Source organism: Balaenoptera ricei, chromosome 10 (assembly GCF_028023285.1).
Source record: "Balaenoptera ricei isolate mBalRic1 chromosome 10, mBalRic1.hap2, whole genome shotgun sequence".
NCBI classification, from domain to species: domain Eukaryota; kingdom Metazoa; phylum Chordata; class Mammalia; order Artiodactyla; family Balaenopteridae; genus Balaenoptera; species Balaenoptera ricei.
In genome coordinates, this window is record NC_082648.1 from 37,299,921 (window position 1) to 37,316,720 (window position 16,800).

General features: G+C 38.4%; 1 protein-coding gene across 9 annotated transcripts in view; it reads left to right on the plus strand.

The window, feature by feature from the left end:
* Nucleotides 1–16,585, plus strand: part of TMEM117 (transmembrane protein 117) — a 528,035-nt gene extending 511,450 nt beyond the window's left edge. For all 9 annotated transcript variants that reach the window (XM_059935704.1, XM_059935703.1, XM_059935705.1 and 6 more), the window contains 2 exons: nucleotides 4,541–4,670; nucleotides 15,604–16,585. In XM_059935704.1, coding sequence (XP_059791687.1) covers nucleotides 4,541–4,670; nucleotides 15,604–16,250 — 777 coding nt within the window. In that variant the 3' untranslated portion in view covers nucleotides 16,251–16,585. The remainder of the gene's footprint in view (nucleotides 1–4,540; nucleotides 4,671–15,603) is intronic.
* The last annotated feature ends 215 nt before the right edge of the window (nucleotides 16,586–16,800 follow it).

Here is a 16,800-nt window from a genome sequence, read left to right on the forward strand (position 1 = left end):
AGTCAGAAAGAGAAAAACAAATACTGTATGCTAACACACATATATGGAATCAAAAAGAAAAGAAAAATGGTTCTGAAGGACCTAGGGGCAGGACAGGAATAAAGACACAGACATAGAGAATGGACTTGAGGACACGGGGAGGGGAAAGGGTAAGCTGGGACGAAATGAGAGCGTGGCATGGACATATATACACTACCAAATGTAAATAGATAGCTAGTGGGAAGCAGCTGCATAGCACAGGGAGATCAGCTCGGTGTTTTGTGTCCACCCAGAGGGGTGGGATAGGGAGTTTGGGAAGGAGACACAAGAGGGAGGGGATATGGGGATATATGTATATGTATAGCTGATTCACTTTGTTATAAAACAGAAACTAACACACCATTATAAAGCTATTATACTCCAGTAAAAACGTTAAAAAAAAAAAGTATGCAGAAGGAAAGAAAGCCATGTCTCTATAACATGTACATACAATCTGTGCATGAAACTGCTATACATACATAGACTTCATGCCAAGAGAATCTCAGTATTTGCTAGTAATCTCCCGTTCATCAGATCTCCCTACTCAACAATCTGATTGGAAACCAACTATCCCGAGGCAGTTGCTTAGTGGAGAAAAATTTACAGTTGGTCTTCTTGTTCAAATTAGGGTCAGATAAAATGTGAGAACCTTCTGTGGTCGTGGGGAGGGATAGTTTAAAGCCCCTGATGGAGCTGACTTTGAGTGAGAGATGAGCAGGTGATGAGTGTCATCAGTGATTCTCTATTAGAACAGGTACAGCAGGTAAAAATAATTCCAGTACTTAGTCAAAAACAAAAAGGTTGTCACTTTTCACGGTTAGAGGCTGCGTGGCCCAGCAGAAATTATGTATTCTTTAGCCCGGGCTCTGCCACATGACAGCTACATCATTTTGTGACAATTTAACCTTTGTGAAGCAAATTCTTCTCATCCGTAAAATGGGTTAATAAGAGCAACATTTGGGGATGATTTTGTATGTAATGTAACTCTGTAGCTTAGGATGATGCTAGAACACGGCCAGTGCTCAATACTTTATACCGCAAGCATCCGCAGGTTTCCTTTAGCCTCTCATGTTGCTGGCTTACCAGCTCCCGCCTACACAGTAGCAGTGCCAGCCCCACCACACTGCAAGTCCTCCACAGTTATTTCTATGTCGCCACAGTGTGACCCACATTGCACAGTGTGACCCACAATTTGCTCCTGTTCTTCTATCCTTCTTTGAAGCCACCTCATACGTCTCTTTGAGAGAGGTGCCCCTGTCTATGGTCCCGCTCCTGGTACCCTCTGGGAGGACTCAGCTCTGACCCAAGTCCCATCAGAGACCTCAGGAGGCCATTGCTGTGCCATGGATGAGGGCAGAAAGGAGAAGATGGCCGTTTTCCTTTTTCATCTGGACCTTGAGGCAGCCCTGGATGCGATCCTGAAAACAGACCTATCTGCTTCCTCTGCTTCACTCTCAGGATAACCCTGACCTTGGAATCATGCTTGGAAATCAACCATGCTTGCTGGCCTTTCTCTGTCTCTTCCATCTGTCTCCAGCAATGTGCTAATTACTGTCCAGGCATTGTGTCATCCTCGCAAGAAGCCTGTGAGATTGACAGATGAAGATGGGGATTCAGAATATCATCCTCTCTCCTCTTCTATCTCCCATAAATAAATACTTGGGGTATCACCACCCTCAGATGCCCCCATTAAGATGAGTCTAAAACATATTGCAAGTGGTAGCAATGGTTATTATTTTTATAAAGACTTTTTTGATGTGAACCATTTTTAAAGTCTTTATTGAATTTGTTACAATATTGCTTCTGTTTTATGTTTTGGTTTTTTGGCGGCGAGGCATGTGGGATCTTAGCTCCCTGACCAGGGATTGAACCTACACCCCCCTGCACTGGAAGGTGAAGTCTTAACCACTGTCCCATCAGAGATGTCCCAGCAATGATTATTATTATCATTCCATTCTAAGTCAAGGTCAAAGTTTATGCTGATTCAACGAGTCTGCAGAAATATGCAGAGTAGGAACTGAACTACAGAAATCAGAGTACCAGGGAGAGAATGGGGGTAGGGAGTTAGAAGACTAGGGAAGACAGATTTGAAAACCAAAATCTGGTCATTATAAAAAATAATGTATAAGTGGGGAATCTAAGAAAATGTACGTATCATCTCTTTTATTAGTTCTCTTTGTTTTCAATTTATTAGATGGCATAAGATACTTCTCTCACACTTTCCCCCAAAATCCCTGCCTTGATCCCTTCTTTAAAAAAATAAAAGGACAAGTAATGCCATCTTCTAGATGAAGAGCAAGACTTTCTCTTCTCTTTCCCCTACTTTCCATTTCCTTAATTCATCTTTCTATCTCCAAGTACAGGTGGGAAATAATTGAGGAACAATTTTGGGGGGAATGAAATTTTGATCCCAGTCTACAAGAAATCTCTAGAGATTACTTTCAAACTAAAATCGACTTCATACCCAGTAGAAAGCTTTCATTTCATGAAATGAAAAGCTAAATGCTAACAGTCTAAGAACATCTTTCCAAAAGAAGGCACACTAAGTGCACTTGCCCAATTACTACCAAGAAGTATTCTCTTCCATTTTTTTTTTCTACTTTTTTAAAAAAATTGAAGTGTAGTTGATTTACAATGTTGTGTCAGTTTCAGGTGTACAGAAAAGTGATTCAGATATATATATAGAGAGAGATACAGATATAGGTATTCTTTTTCGGGTTCTTTTCCATCATAGGTTATTACAAGGTAATGAATATAGTTCCCTGTGCTATACACTAGGTCATTATTGTGTATCTATTTTATATAGATAATAGTGTGTATCTGTTAATCCTAAACTCCTCCTTAAACCAAGAAATAAGAGAGAGAATTTCTCTACAGATCATGTTCTGTGTTTTTTAGCCAGGGCTAGTGAAAGATTCTCTGGTTACCATTGCCAAGCATAATTTTTTTTATGACAGATGTCAGTTATATTTTAGCAAAAGACTAAATTCATTTTCAATTCTGTTGCAAGAGTCTTCCAAGTAGCATAGAAAGAACAAGATATTATCAGTGGGGAAAAAAACCCCAAAAACAAATGCACTTTAATAAAATGCAATCGTTCACAAGTATTATTACCGATCCATTGTCTACTAATATTTTAGATCAAAATGTTCCAAATTTATTCAGCTCCAATGCTTTGGGTTTTCTGAATTTCCAAAATTACATGTCTATTTGCTGCTGAAATCTGAAAAACCAGGAGAGGCGAGACCAACAAGAAATTTGCATACACACCAATAGAAAGGGATGATATTGCATCATTTTCTTCTTATATATTTATTTCTTATTAGAGGTTTAAAGTGATCCATAGATCAAGAAATTAATAGACGTTGAAAACTTTCCTGGTTACCACCACTCACACACTCGCCTTTCCTTTAAGGTCTATTCTGCCTTAATCAGAATTTTTAGCAAAGAGGGGAGTGGAATGGAAACTCCTAAAATGTTCAGGCACACTATTATCAGCACACCTCTATTAGCTGCATATAAAGAAATCTTGGAAAAAATTAAGTTTTTTATATTGAGATAGCAGATTGAAATCTTAAATTAATATTTTGTTTATTAGTTTTTCATATCCAAGTTTTTAAAAAAATATTCTTTAAGTATAGGACTGTTAATTTAGTGATCATTTCATTACTAGAAATAAAAATATGGATTCAGCTTAAAGGTTTCTTCATTATTTAGTGTATTTCTTCTTCACATGCTAGTTATGAACTTTAGTTTGGTACCTCTATCCAAAAACCAAGAGCAGATGAGACACCTAAAAATATCTTCATTTGCATCTGTTTTCCTTCCTTATGAGAAGGAGAGCCATCCCACCTGATTTTGCCTTGACAACAAGGAAATAACTAATGACAATTTGGGAATTAATTCACTGTTCATCTTGCAAGCTAGTAGGTCAGGCCCTCCATCGTTTGGTTCAAATTGATGCTAAATTTCAAGAGAGCAGGACAGGAGTCTTTGGCATTTTTCCATTCCATATAGCTGCTAGCAGAGATGATTAATAATGCTCCCTTGATGTGAATTAAGGAACTCGGTTAAGTGAATTAGATCCTATTTACCTTGTCTTCATACACGAATATGCTGTTATAAGGTTCTTATTTTTAAAAAGTAGTGGAACAAAATATAACTAAATTACCCCATATTTATAAAATATGGATCACTTCCTTCCTATAAAAGTTTAAGACCAGGTCTCCAGAAAGAAAGACAGAAACATGTATTGATGCACATCAAATCTGCATTGGTTTCTTATTATCACATTAAAGAGACAATCTAAGGATATAAGTTATGACTTAATTTTGATTTTGTTTGCATACCACTACCCAATGTAGATAAAACAACCATCACAGAACAAAACGGATACACCCAACAGCTGGCTGCATTTAAATGATTTTAAAATAGGTGCTTATAAAAAGTCAATTTTGGGTGTTTAGCTGCTTAGGAATGAAACAAATCACAGGTATGTTTTCATGTTGATTTTCTCTGGCAGGACTGGGAATTCCCACATTTCATGGGAGACGTCGATGTAAATCTTCCCGGTTTGCACACGCCTCACATGCAGTTCAAGATTCCTTTCTTCCAGAAGATCTTCAAGGAGGAATATCGTATTCACATAACAGGTATAATTTTGAACAGTTTGATTGTCTCCTAGTTAGAGTCATGCTAGCTGCTATAAAAGGCAAAGCACATGGTAACATTTTAGAGGCATACAGGAATATGGTTTTATTTTACTCACGTAACAGTGCAAGGCGGTTGCAGATCAGCAGGGGGCTGTGGACCATCCTTCAGGGACTTAGATTCCTGGTGGCTTTAACAATTTCAACTTCAACATCCAGTGGGCAAATGGGAATAATGAGAATGGGGAAAATGACTAAGAGGGTTTGCCTGTTTCTTAACCCCCTGGCCTGGAAATAAAACGTGTCATCTCATGCACATTCCATGGGGAATAACTAGTGAGATAGCCCCACGTAGAGTTGAGGAGAGCAGAGAGATGTGGTCCCCCATTGGGCAGCCACTTGTGATGTCAGGTCTCATGTTCCAGCCTAGGAGTATCAGAGATGAGCCACACCTTTGTTATGGATCGTTTGCCATCTCTGCCACACTCCATAGACCACTACACCTTGGTTTTGTTCATTAGGTGGGTTTCTTTTTCACAACATACAGCTCAGTATATTTTTTCATCGTGAATACTCTTTACGCTTTGTTCCTCATTTGCTTCTGAGATCAAAACAGTGGTACCCTAGAGCTCCAATCAGACCATGTGCCTTTAGGGAGTTGGACCACTTCTCATTTGATTGAGTGAAACTTACTGCTGTGGCAGGGCTCATGTTTGTCTCAGGCGATTCTCTTGTGGATCCTCAGATTATTCCATTTTCAGATGTGTCCTGCTCTTGAAATAGCTCGAATATGATTTATTATAATTTTCTTTCATGACGACTCAGTCATTCTCATCTAAACAAGGCTTCCCAGAGCTTCGTTTTATACCTCTTTTTCTCTTTATAACAAGAAGCAGTCAGCTGAATGTTCACAGAGAGAGAATGGCATTAGTTCTCAAGCTGTTCAAATGCAGGTAGTGAATGTGTGTGTGTTTTAAGGACAGTGGCCTAGGATCCCACACCTGCTATAATAGAAACTGCTGAAGAAATCTGTGCTTACACGACCGTCTGTGCTGCCGAATAAAAATAGCCTGAGCACAGAAAACGTGAACATCTGAGTACTGCAAAAAAAACCTTTGCTCAACTTGAAGGCTGTTTTTTGCTTTGAGCATGAGGCAACCTTCCTAAATTGGAGAATGAGCTCATGAATAGGGAAGATGCAGCAGGTTTCTTTTCCTATTCAAAATGAATGAGGCTCTTCTATTAAATTCACTGGGTAAATCAATCAATTTGAGTTCAGGTCACATAGTGTGGTTTCAGAGTCCCCACTTAATCTCTGCAGCATGCTACCCTCTCGGACTTCTAAAACAGCTATCACACACGTGGTATCATCATATCCCTTTGGGTGGGCTTTCACTGGGACCATCTGTTCTTGCTATCAGCTCTTGTCTCAGACCATCATGGCACTAATATTGTCTCTGACTGAATATCAGAAGCCCTATCAAAAATATACTGTTTGAGTGCAGAATATCAGGTTTAAAAAAGGGGGTAATGGAGGAAGACTCAGAAAATCCACTGGCCAGAAAGAAAAATAAAACTGTTAAAAATATTTAATTTGGGGCACTTTTGCATAGCTTTGTTATATATGCTGTCATTTATAGACAGGGGCAGGGGTAGGTTTTGTGGGTCCCAAAGCTTACACAATTTGGAATGCTTTACTTAAGAATATGAATACAAAATTACAACTAAAACTTGTATTCAATGTCTGGGAAGGGAGCCAGGCATACAGGAATCTCTGATGATTCAGCATCATTACTTTCAAGGTAAAGCCTCCTGTGCCTTTGAACTAAAACCTTCATCCCACCAAGTATTATTTTCTAAAAACGTAAGGGGGAAAGGCTAGCTAAGTTTTTGCAATAGAGACTTCACATTATTAAAGTTTTCCAGAAGATGGGAATATATTATAATTAAGGCTTTGGGGTAGTATTTGTCAAATTATGCTGATTATCATATCATCCAGGAATTTTATAAATATACAGATTGTTGGGCCCCATTCCTAGTGGTCCCAACCCAGTAGGTCTGGGCAAAGGCCAAGGAATGGGACTTTTGTAAAGCTGCCTTGGGTGATGCTGACCATTGAGAACTGCTCCTTTCTGATTGAGAAGACACCGGTGAGGTCAGACTGTCTGCCTGAGAAGAACCATGCAAGTGATTGGGTATCTGGACCTACTAGGAAGGCTTTCGAGGATTCTGGGGCTTAAATTCAAAATAAGATAGGATACATGTGGGCTTTGGGGTGAAGGGCTCCACCATAAACTATTTAAATCCAGTTTGTGGTAAGATGGTCATGTGCTTCCCCAAATCCAAGATAAAAATTTCTAGGAAAATGGTGACAGGTTTGGAGGCTGAAAAAAGAACTTTCCCCTCTTGTTTTGTTCTGTTGCTCTCTTTGTTCTATGAATTGGTGAAGAGGTTGCTGAACCCACTCTGGAGTATCACCCAACTCCCCTGAAAGGCCTTTGACTTTATCTGATGTAAGATAGTTGTTTCTGGGCAAACTCAGGTAAAACCCCCAAAACACAGTGCTACATGTTGTATTTTAACATGCTCAATAATTAGTAGCCCACAAATTTGCAAGTGAACCACAAACACTAGCTTGATAGGTTCCTTCAAGTTCTACTTCTTTTTGTAAAGAGACCCTAACGCTTTCCTTGTTCAGCAAATCACCCCCAGGAGTATTAAGCATGAAACCCTCTATATCCATTTATGTTTCTCAAATTTTATGTGTATGAGAATCACCTGGAGAGCTTGTATAAAAGATCTATCAGCCACACACCCAGAGTCAGATGCCTGAGGTAGGAGGTGGAGCCCAGAATCTGCCATCCTCTTAAGCACCACCAATGATGCCTATGCAGGCGGCCAGAGAACCACACTTTGAGAAGCACTGCTTCTGAGAAACATTTTCTATAGTTAGAATTCCTCTCATCTCAGCTTTTATTTATTTTCTATGCACTTTTTAAAACAAAAGCCAAGGAGCAGAATGCAAATTCAATAGAAATGGGGTAGCCAGTGAGAAAGGCACATGGTAGGGGCCTGGCAGGAGCTAGAAAGTTCAGAGCTGGGGCCAACAGAGGAGGTCCCAAAGCAGAGCATGACCGACCGGGGAAAGGTCCAGAAGAAGCTGGAGTCAGGGCTAGGAAGGGATCCTACAGACCTCCAGATAACTCTGTCTTTTGCTTTCTCTGTCTGTGTTTGTTCTGCACCAGAAGAGCCTAGACAAGGCTGGCTGGGGTTCTCCCAGGGTCAAGGATGGCTTGATGGCCTCAACTATTATTTCTCTGTGATCTAGAAAAGATGTTCAGTGCATGCTGAGGCAATGGAATGTAAAGACTTGGTGCATAGGTTCCAGCCCTGCTACTAACTGGTGGCAGGGCCCTTGTCAAGCTCCTTAACCTCTTAGAGGTTCAGTTTTTTCATCTGTTAAATGGGGACAGTAATGGTACTTATCCCATAGGATTGCAGTGAGAATGAAATTAATTAATATGTACAAGGCACTTAAAACACTGCCTGCCATGAAGTAAGCACTCAATAAGCTCTCAGTATTTTTACCTAAAGCTTTTCCTTTCATCCCTCCAGAATCTGGCTTTCCTATTTAATTCACAAACATTAGGTAGCCTGAGAGAGGGCTCTCAAATTATTTTCCCACTATTCTGAGTTCTTTCCTGTTACTTACTGTTCTGAGTCCTCAAGAAAGAGAAATCTAAGAATGAAAAAAAAAAATCTCTCTCCCAATGAAATGCTCTGTATGTAGAGGGTCATCTGACACTGATGAGTTCCCATTGACATTTTAAAAGCCTTTAGGATCTGAGTATTTTTTAATCCTGATTCCTAGCTAGTTTTATTTATGCATGTCAGAAATAACTTGAATTGTTGCATCTGTTTAGCTCATCTGGATCCCCCTTGACAGATGGTTTGCTGCAGTATGTATGAGCTTTCAGTTTATAAGCTGGGCTACAGCTTATAAAAAATAAATCATCTCTATCCAAGGGTGTGTTAAAATATTTTTTTCTGGGAATTTTGACTTCAGTAACAAAGGGGATAAATGGTTAGTGATTCGGTCACATTGGTGTTTTTAGCCCAAGTCCATTGTTCTTCTCCTAAAAGTAAGTGCTAAATGCAACTGTGTAATTATCTCTTTTGCCCTCTTCCCTTTTACCTATAAGGTGAGTGCAAAGATGGATTCAAAATGTGATGTACTAAGTCTCAAGAGAGGAATGGCCTCTCAATTCAGTCTTGGAAGCTCCTCTGAGCCCTATTAATGCCGATCCCGGTGGAAGCTCTGCCATCTGTCATCCCAGCCAGACAAAGGAAGTGCCCCATTGGTGGCCATCATCTGAGTAAATTAGGAGAGGGTTGGGGGAAAGGCCAGAAGGAAGGCCTGTGCATCTGTGAGGCGAGAATTCGCACTGCTGGCACGATGATACCCATGGGAAGACTTTCGGCAAAAATGGAAAATGTAGAAGTAAACAAGCCTCTGTAGGTCTGTGTTCTATTTCAGTTTCCTGAGATGCGCGAGGGCACAGGTGCTTTACAATGGTGAGAATGTGGAAAATAATGCTGAAAACCCCTTCATTTTATTTCCATAGGTGCCTGATTTCTGGCAAATGAGTTCCCAAAGATTGTTTTTTAAAGAGCTCTCCTGTGTCAAACAGATCATGGAAAGTGCTGGCGAGGGCAGGCCAGTGGTCCATCCTGCAGAATATTCTGTCTGGCAAAATTAGCAAGGGACTTGTTATAGGGAAATACAATGCATCCCCTTCACCATGACAGTCCCCAGTGATCGTGAATTTATCCAAAGTACACAAGGATCTCTTGCTATTCTCTCAGTTATGAATTTTTCTCAACCTTTCCTGCAGCAATTTCCATTTTCAACACATTTGTGAAGCTCTAGGAGTTTACTATGTAAGTAAACTATGTTTACTTCTACATAAAGCAGCAATCCCTTTTATTTGTCCCAAACTCATCTTCTTCAAGGCCATGGTTGCTTTGCCCACTGTCTGTCAGTCCTTGCTGTCCCTAAGCTGGTCTGTCTTGTTCAGGCTTAGGTGTTCTGGGTTCACTTATGCATACATAGATGAGGATTTTTGTAATAAAACTCACGTGGTTTTCAGGAATTTGTCTTTACATCCAGAAGAAAGACTTGAAATATATAATTAATCATAATCTTTGAGACAAATATTTTGTTTTTCCCAATTTTCCAGATTTTATCTGATTTTAGCAGTATCCTGGAATTCACCAGATCATGGTGACACGTGTATTTGACTTGAAAGACTAGAACTTCACTCCTCGAAATTTTTCAGTATCTCAGACATTTACCTAATGATTAGTGGACATTTTCTGAGCTAACATGTGTCTAAAACTAAGCTAAGATCTAGGGAATACGGAAATAAGTGGCACAGTTCCCAATCTCAAGAAAGTCAGAATTTGCGGGTCCTCTAATTCAGTACAACTGCATGGCCTTTTCTTTCACATTTTATCTTCACAAGTTTCTACCTCTATTCATCATATTGGATTATGTCCTAAAGGAGTAGTCTCCCACTTACAGAAATGACAATGACAAGAGAGGTACTTTGAGAAGCTATATTCATTTGCTTTTAAGTCTTAAGGAGATAATTTATTAACTCAAGTAACTCCCATTAGTTCATCAATTATTTAGTAATTATCTCTCAATTTGCTAAATGATCTCCATGGCCCAAGCACTTAATGTGGTTTCTAGATATCCCTAAAATACCTAGGGGGGACTTAAAGAGATGCTAGCTCAGTGAGCACTGTTTTCACTGATCATGTCTGGAATGAGAGGACATTGAATACGGCCAAGAAACCTGTTACAGCAAACTGTTATGTATTTAATTATCCGAACGTCGGCTTCTTCAAGGCCATGGTTTCCTGCTATCCCATAATGGACACTAAATGGTTCTGTGGAGCTTGACCACTGGACGCAGGAGTCTGGCTTAGCGGTGACACCCACTTGGTATAGAGGGTGCTCACAGCACAGCTCAACCTCAATGCTAACTGGCAACCCTACTGAGTAAAAGATTTTTCAAAATATTATAATTGCATATTTGAATCATGAAAGGTTCATTATATGGTGGAAATATCAGCACTTATAGTTTTCTTCCTTAGTTGAAAAAATAGCGCTTTCCCCCAAACTGTTGTCATTTCCTATGCTGAGTGAGGGTGATATTTAATGAAGAATTCTTTTAAAATTAACTAGCCCAGGATTCTGTAAACTCCCACAAAGTAAAATGATAAAATTACCACTGTAATATCATTTTTGGCAATCAGTAAGATTCATTAAAAGCACAAAACACAAGAAAGAGGTAATCACACCTACACCATGCAGGGATTTCTCATTAAAGGAGACAGTGAGGTATTTCAAGAAGGAGATTAATAGAAATAATGTATGGATTATTACCCTTCCTCCTTGCTGATTTACATTATGCTATGTAGTTGAAACAACAGGGGAAAATGCAAAATCTCTCATGTGATAAATGCCGAAATACCAAACCTCTTGTTATGGTTGATTGTCGGTTCACAACAACACACATGGAAAAATGACAGAAGAAGTACTTCTAGTCTTTTCTTTTTTGTGTCTTATACCTTGTCATGTGTGTCATTTCAGGGACTCAAATTTATTATTTTATGGTAAACTGCGTTTCTCAAAATATACAATCTTTTTTTTAAGGAAAGCTTTCTCCATCTGAAAATTGTGTATTGCATCTTTTTTTTTTGCTCTAATGGTGAGAATTTTCTGGCCAATCATAAAACATTGAGGTTTAGGTGATGTTTATTTCACAGAATCACCAAAGAGACTTTTAGGACAGGGAAGAAATCTTAAGGATTATATAGCTCAACTCCTTCACTTTATAGGCAAGAACACTAAGGTTGAGTTGTCCCACCTGATTTTGCTTTCTAGTCTGCTGCATCTCATAAAAGTAGTTTTTTAAAGAGGAGAGAGCATTACCAAAGTAATAAAACACTGTATAGGAAAATGAAAGAATGGATGATAAAGATGAACATCCTTCCTTGTACAAATGGATAAATGGACCAGAAGTTATGTCAGGTGGGCAGGAAACAAACAAAAAGTAAGAAGAGCCATTTCGTCTATATTTTCAGCTGTTCCAAGTTTCAACTGAGTGGCTACAGCAGTGGGGGGAAGGACAATGCTACCTTCACAGAGGAGAAAAGGATTCTTTCCTCTCTGCACTTCCCCACCCCCAACACGATCTGTCTGCAGGGGAGGGAAGAATCTATCTGCTTCCAAATTTGTGTATAAAAGACCTTGTCTCTGGACTAATACTACTGCAAGCTGTAGACAAATTACAATTGCTAAGGATTTTTAACAAGTTAAATATGGTGATTCATAAAGCATATTTACATATAGCTATACACTGGATCCTCTTGGATAATTAGTCCAGTGATAGCTACCCAGTAATGTCAGTGCTCAGTAATTTATTCTGTTTTATCCAAACTGAAACATTTAGGATATATCTTTGTTACAAATCCTTACACACTCTTCTCTCTCTCTTTTCTATCACTAAGATCTTGTATTAACTGGATTGAAGAAGTAGAAGGAAGAAATGGCAGAAATAACGCTACCCTACATTTTTGGCAAACAATACATTTCAGAGAACTTTCAAATATAACTTCTCATCTTATCCTCACAATAATCCTTTGAAGTGGTTATGTTGGTATTATTCTCCATTTCATAGAACAAAAAATTGAATAGTTAATAAGTAGAAGGATTTGGGGGAAGAGGACAGAATCATAGAACTGGGAGGCATCTAGTTCTGTTTCTTCAATTTGAAAATAAAATTGCTGAGATCTGGAGAGGTTAAACAAGTTACCCAAGGTTGTATTATTTAAGATGAGTATTAGATCTCCACCTGCTGGTGTCCAGCCTGCAGTTTTTGTCAATATGGTACTCTCTCTCACAAATCAGTAAAGATGTGTTAGAGCAGGGTGATGGTATCCATGTCAGGCAACACATTCTTAATGTGTGTCTACTTCACCCTATCTAAATATTCAGACACCAGGTCATGTGAGAAACAACATAACGTGATCCTTTAGTGTGACAGTTTAGTGGTCAAACTGACCCAGCACCATTCAACTTGGGTAGAGAAAATAATTTGAAAGAATGGAAAAAGGCTCCTTCTATCCTCAGGGTTCCTTCAGTTTGATCACTGTACATTCACTACCACTTTTATTCTCTGATTTTATTTTTTTCCTTTGACTATTAAACATTCCCTGAGCATCTTCTCCCCACCAGAAAAGCACCCTTCTCCAAGCTCCATGAGCATTCCTCTTTTTCCTCGCTGATTCCGTGATGCTGCTTATATTCAGTTTCTGACGTCAATACCCTGGAAACAGGACCCTTTATGAAGGACTGTTCTGTTCATGAGTTTATAAAAGTGACCTAGAAAGGGTGCACATTTTTCCAAGGGACCTTTATGAGTCAAGAAGGTGATGGTCAGTCACACAAGTCCAAGGACCTCTTCCCCTCACCATCCAGTCTGGCTTCATAACCCATGTAGTTTACAACAAGGGAATAAGTATGGATCTTCTCAACAAAGACGCATCCAAAGCCCCTCTCCCAACTGCTTCTATCACAGAAGCTACAAATTAGTGCCTCCGAGATACTGAATGATAATCCCTGAACTTTTATATATCACCTGTCTCTCATTCTGGTTGACCTTTTTTTCCTATGATATTCTCCATTCTTTCCCTTTTCTCTCCCCTCAGGCCCTCTCTTCCACATTACCTGATCTTTTTCTGTATGTTATTCTATCTGTAGCATAATAAAAGCATATACTAAAAAGAAACATAACATTTTCCAAACTGTTCCCTGTCTTGCTTTTCTTTCTGGGACCACATGAATTGCTATGTCCTTCAAAATCTTTTCTGCAGAAATTAGCCCTCAGTTTTTATTCCATTTTCTCAACATCTGCAGCATTAATGGTTTGTATCACTCCTTTGGCACCTCTTAAATGTGGCCTCTTATTATTATTTATCTGTTGATGTCTCTATCCTATTTCCCCCATAAGATGATGAGTTCCTTCCTAGAAGGCAGTAACATATGTCTTCAGCATCTACAAAGGTACCCTCCACAGAGTCTATTCTGAGCACAATAAATGTTTGGTAATGATGCTCACCTTTGTATTTGAATTTCTCTGGCTTGAGTTTTCTTAATTTGTTTTATGGTTGATTCTGTTTTCGTTCTGAAGATTCAAGAGGGCAGGAGTGGTTTGAACTTAACAGTACCAGATGTTATAAACATTTTATCATATCTGGAAACGTTTCCAATGTTCTATCTTACTTTGCAGTTTGGGTGTGCCAAATAAATCATTCAGGCAAGAGCTTCCATTACAAATATTATAAACCCTGTATAGTTGAATGATTTCAGGACAGGCAGAGTTATAATTTCCCTTCATATGGTTTACATAAATTCTCTTCATAGAGAAGAAGTTGCACCTTCCCATGCAAATGAAGACATTATCATGACTTAGGCAAGGCTTTGATGATAATAATAGTAACAATTACTGAGTTCCTATAATGTACCAGGCATTGTGCTTAGTATCTAATAATCTCATGAAATGCTAACAGCTTAATAAGTACTCTTATTTTCTGCTTGTAAAGAAATTGGAGTTTAGAGAATTTAAACAACTAACCCAAGGTCACATAGCTAGTAGGTTTGGGAGCCAGCCCTGGATTAAAGTTCTTCAACTTGCATATAATAGGAGATTGAAAATGTGTAATGATGATGATAAAATACTTTCTTTAACTCCTTACAAAGTTATACCTTTATAGAGCTATGTGTTCTATTGGAATACATATTAAAAAATACATTTTTACCAATCTTAGTTTAAGAAGTTTGCCCAAGATCCTGTCTCTCATGTGAAGCAGTAACTTAATAATGTTCACTATCACTATTTTTAAATACAAAATAAAATAATTTTGACATAACACATATAATTATAAATAAAACTTTGAGAACCTGTTATATATATCAGTTAATTTTGCAAAACTATGAGCTGAGTATTACTATATTATTATGATACACTAAAACTTGGAATAAATTATAATAAAAATTATAATGGAATCTAGTATCCCTTGAAATTTTTTCAACATTCTTTCCATTTAAAGATGCAAAGATTTCACTAGGTAGTATGTCTCTAAATAATACCTTAATTAGGTAAGATTTTTAAATACTACAAAGAAGTCATAATAATTACAGTCTCTCCAAATCATGTCTTCTACAGCTTTGGTTATATTTATACGTCTGATAAATGGATTCTGTTCAATGAGAATTTGATGCAATTATTTTTAAAGTCTTGAAATGAATGCTCAGGATTATTGATCTGAATCACATCAACTAATGGCTTAATCAACAGGTCACCTACAAAGAGCAATGTGAATTCAATTGATATACTGCTGTGCTTGCACTGCAAAATGATTTATTTCTTTCCCTGGCTTAATTATAAAACTGTAAGAGATAGTCAATCATACGTTGGACTTTTCTTAAGAATTTCATCAGAACTTTGTTTTTAAACCTTAATTAATTAATTAACTTAATTGTTCTATAGAATAACCTACATGGAACCAAATTTGAGTATAACTGTGGTGCCTTAAAAACCAGGAGATTTAATCTAGAAAGTGTAAATACCATAAATTACTGGCTCTGGGATCTACAGTTACATTTTCACGTGCCTAGAATCCATTTAGGAAATTTCCATTGCCAATTCACTTAATGGCAGCATAATACTCTCAAAAAAATTTTAGCAGGTCTAAAATATTAATAATTTATGCTATGATACCAGTATCTCCATTTTGTAGGAGAAAACTCTATTGCAGTTTTATAGGTCTTTGACTAATATGCAGTATTTCTTTTTTAATGCAGGTAAATGGTTTAACTATGGGATTATCTTTCTCGTCTTGATTTTGGATCTTAATATGTGGAAGAATCAGATATTTTATAAGCCTCATGAATATGGACAGTATATTGGCCCAGGGCAGAAGATATATACAGTGAAAGACTCAGAGAGTCTAAAGGATTTGAACAGAACCAAGCTATCCTGGGAATGGAGGTCCAATCACACCAACCCTCAGACTAATAAAACCTATGTTGAGGGAGACATGTTCTTACACAGCAGGTTCATAGGGGCAAGACTTGATGTCAAGTGTCTGGCTTTTGTGCCAAGTCTGATAGCTTTTGTGTGGTTTGGATTCTTCATTTGGTTCTTTGGACGGTTTTTGAAAAATGAACAAGGCATGGAGAATCCAGACAAAGCTTACACACGCATGAAAAGAAAATCCCCATCAGAACAAAGCAAGGACATGGGAATCACGCGAGAAAACACCCAGGCCTCAGTGGAAGACCCGTTGAATGACCCCCCCTTGGTGTGCATCAGGTCTGACTTCAATGAGATCGTCTACAAGTCTTCCCACCTAACGTCGGACAACTTGAGCTCGCACTTGAATGAATCGACCAGCACCACAGGGGGCGACACAGATCCAACGACTTCTAAAAGTACACCGACGAATTAGAACCGCTTATTGGGGGATAGCACAAAGAGCAACCCTGGGTGTAACTTTCAAAAGTTAGTCTTTCCTTTTGTAAATGTTAAGGTTTATGTAGCGTTAAGTAAAGAATTACAAACAATGCCACAACGGTGCTCAACATGCTTTTTCTAGGACTCATTGTTTTCTATTTGTATACCTGTGCCTACAGTATATCTAACAGTCCTCTAGAGATTGCTTTTTCACAGTTGCACAAGCTACTTACTGACTTTACAGCCTAGTAGATTAGCTGGTTACCCATGTATCTGATGTTCAACCATTGTGGTGCCTTGAGACATTAAACTTTTTAACTGTACCAGAAACGAAGTGTGGAACAGTTCTCTAACCTGCTTCACATGGGTTTTTTTTCATACAATTATTTTGATCTCCACTTGATGTCTGAGCAGGAAACAGATATAGCCAAGATGTGGCTCAGGAAGTATGTCTCGGTTTCTTATTCAGCAACGGAGTTGGTGACTTTGACAGCTGGACTGCAGAGAAGCATTGTGATTACCTTTGAATTTTTATTGGCTGTCTG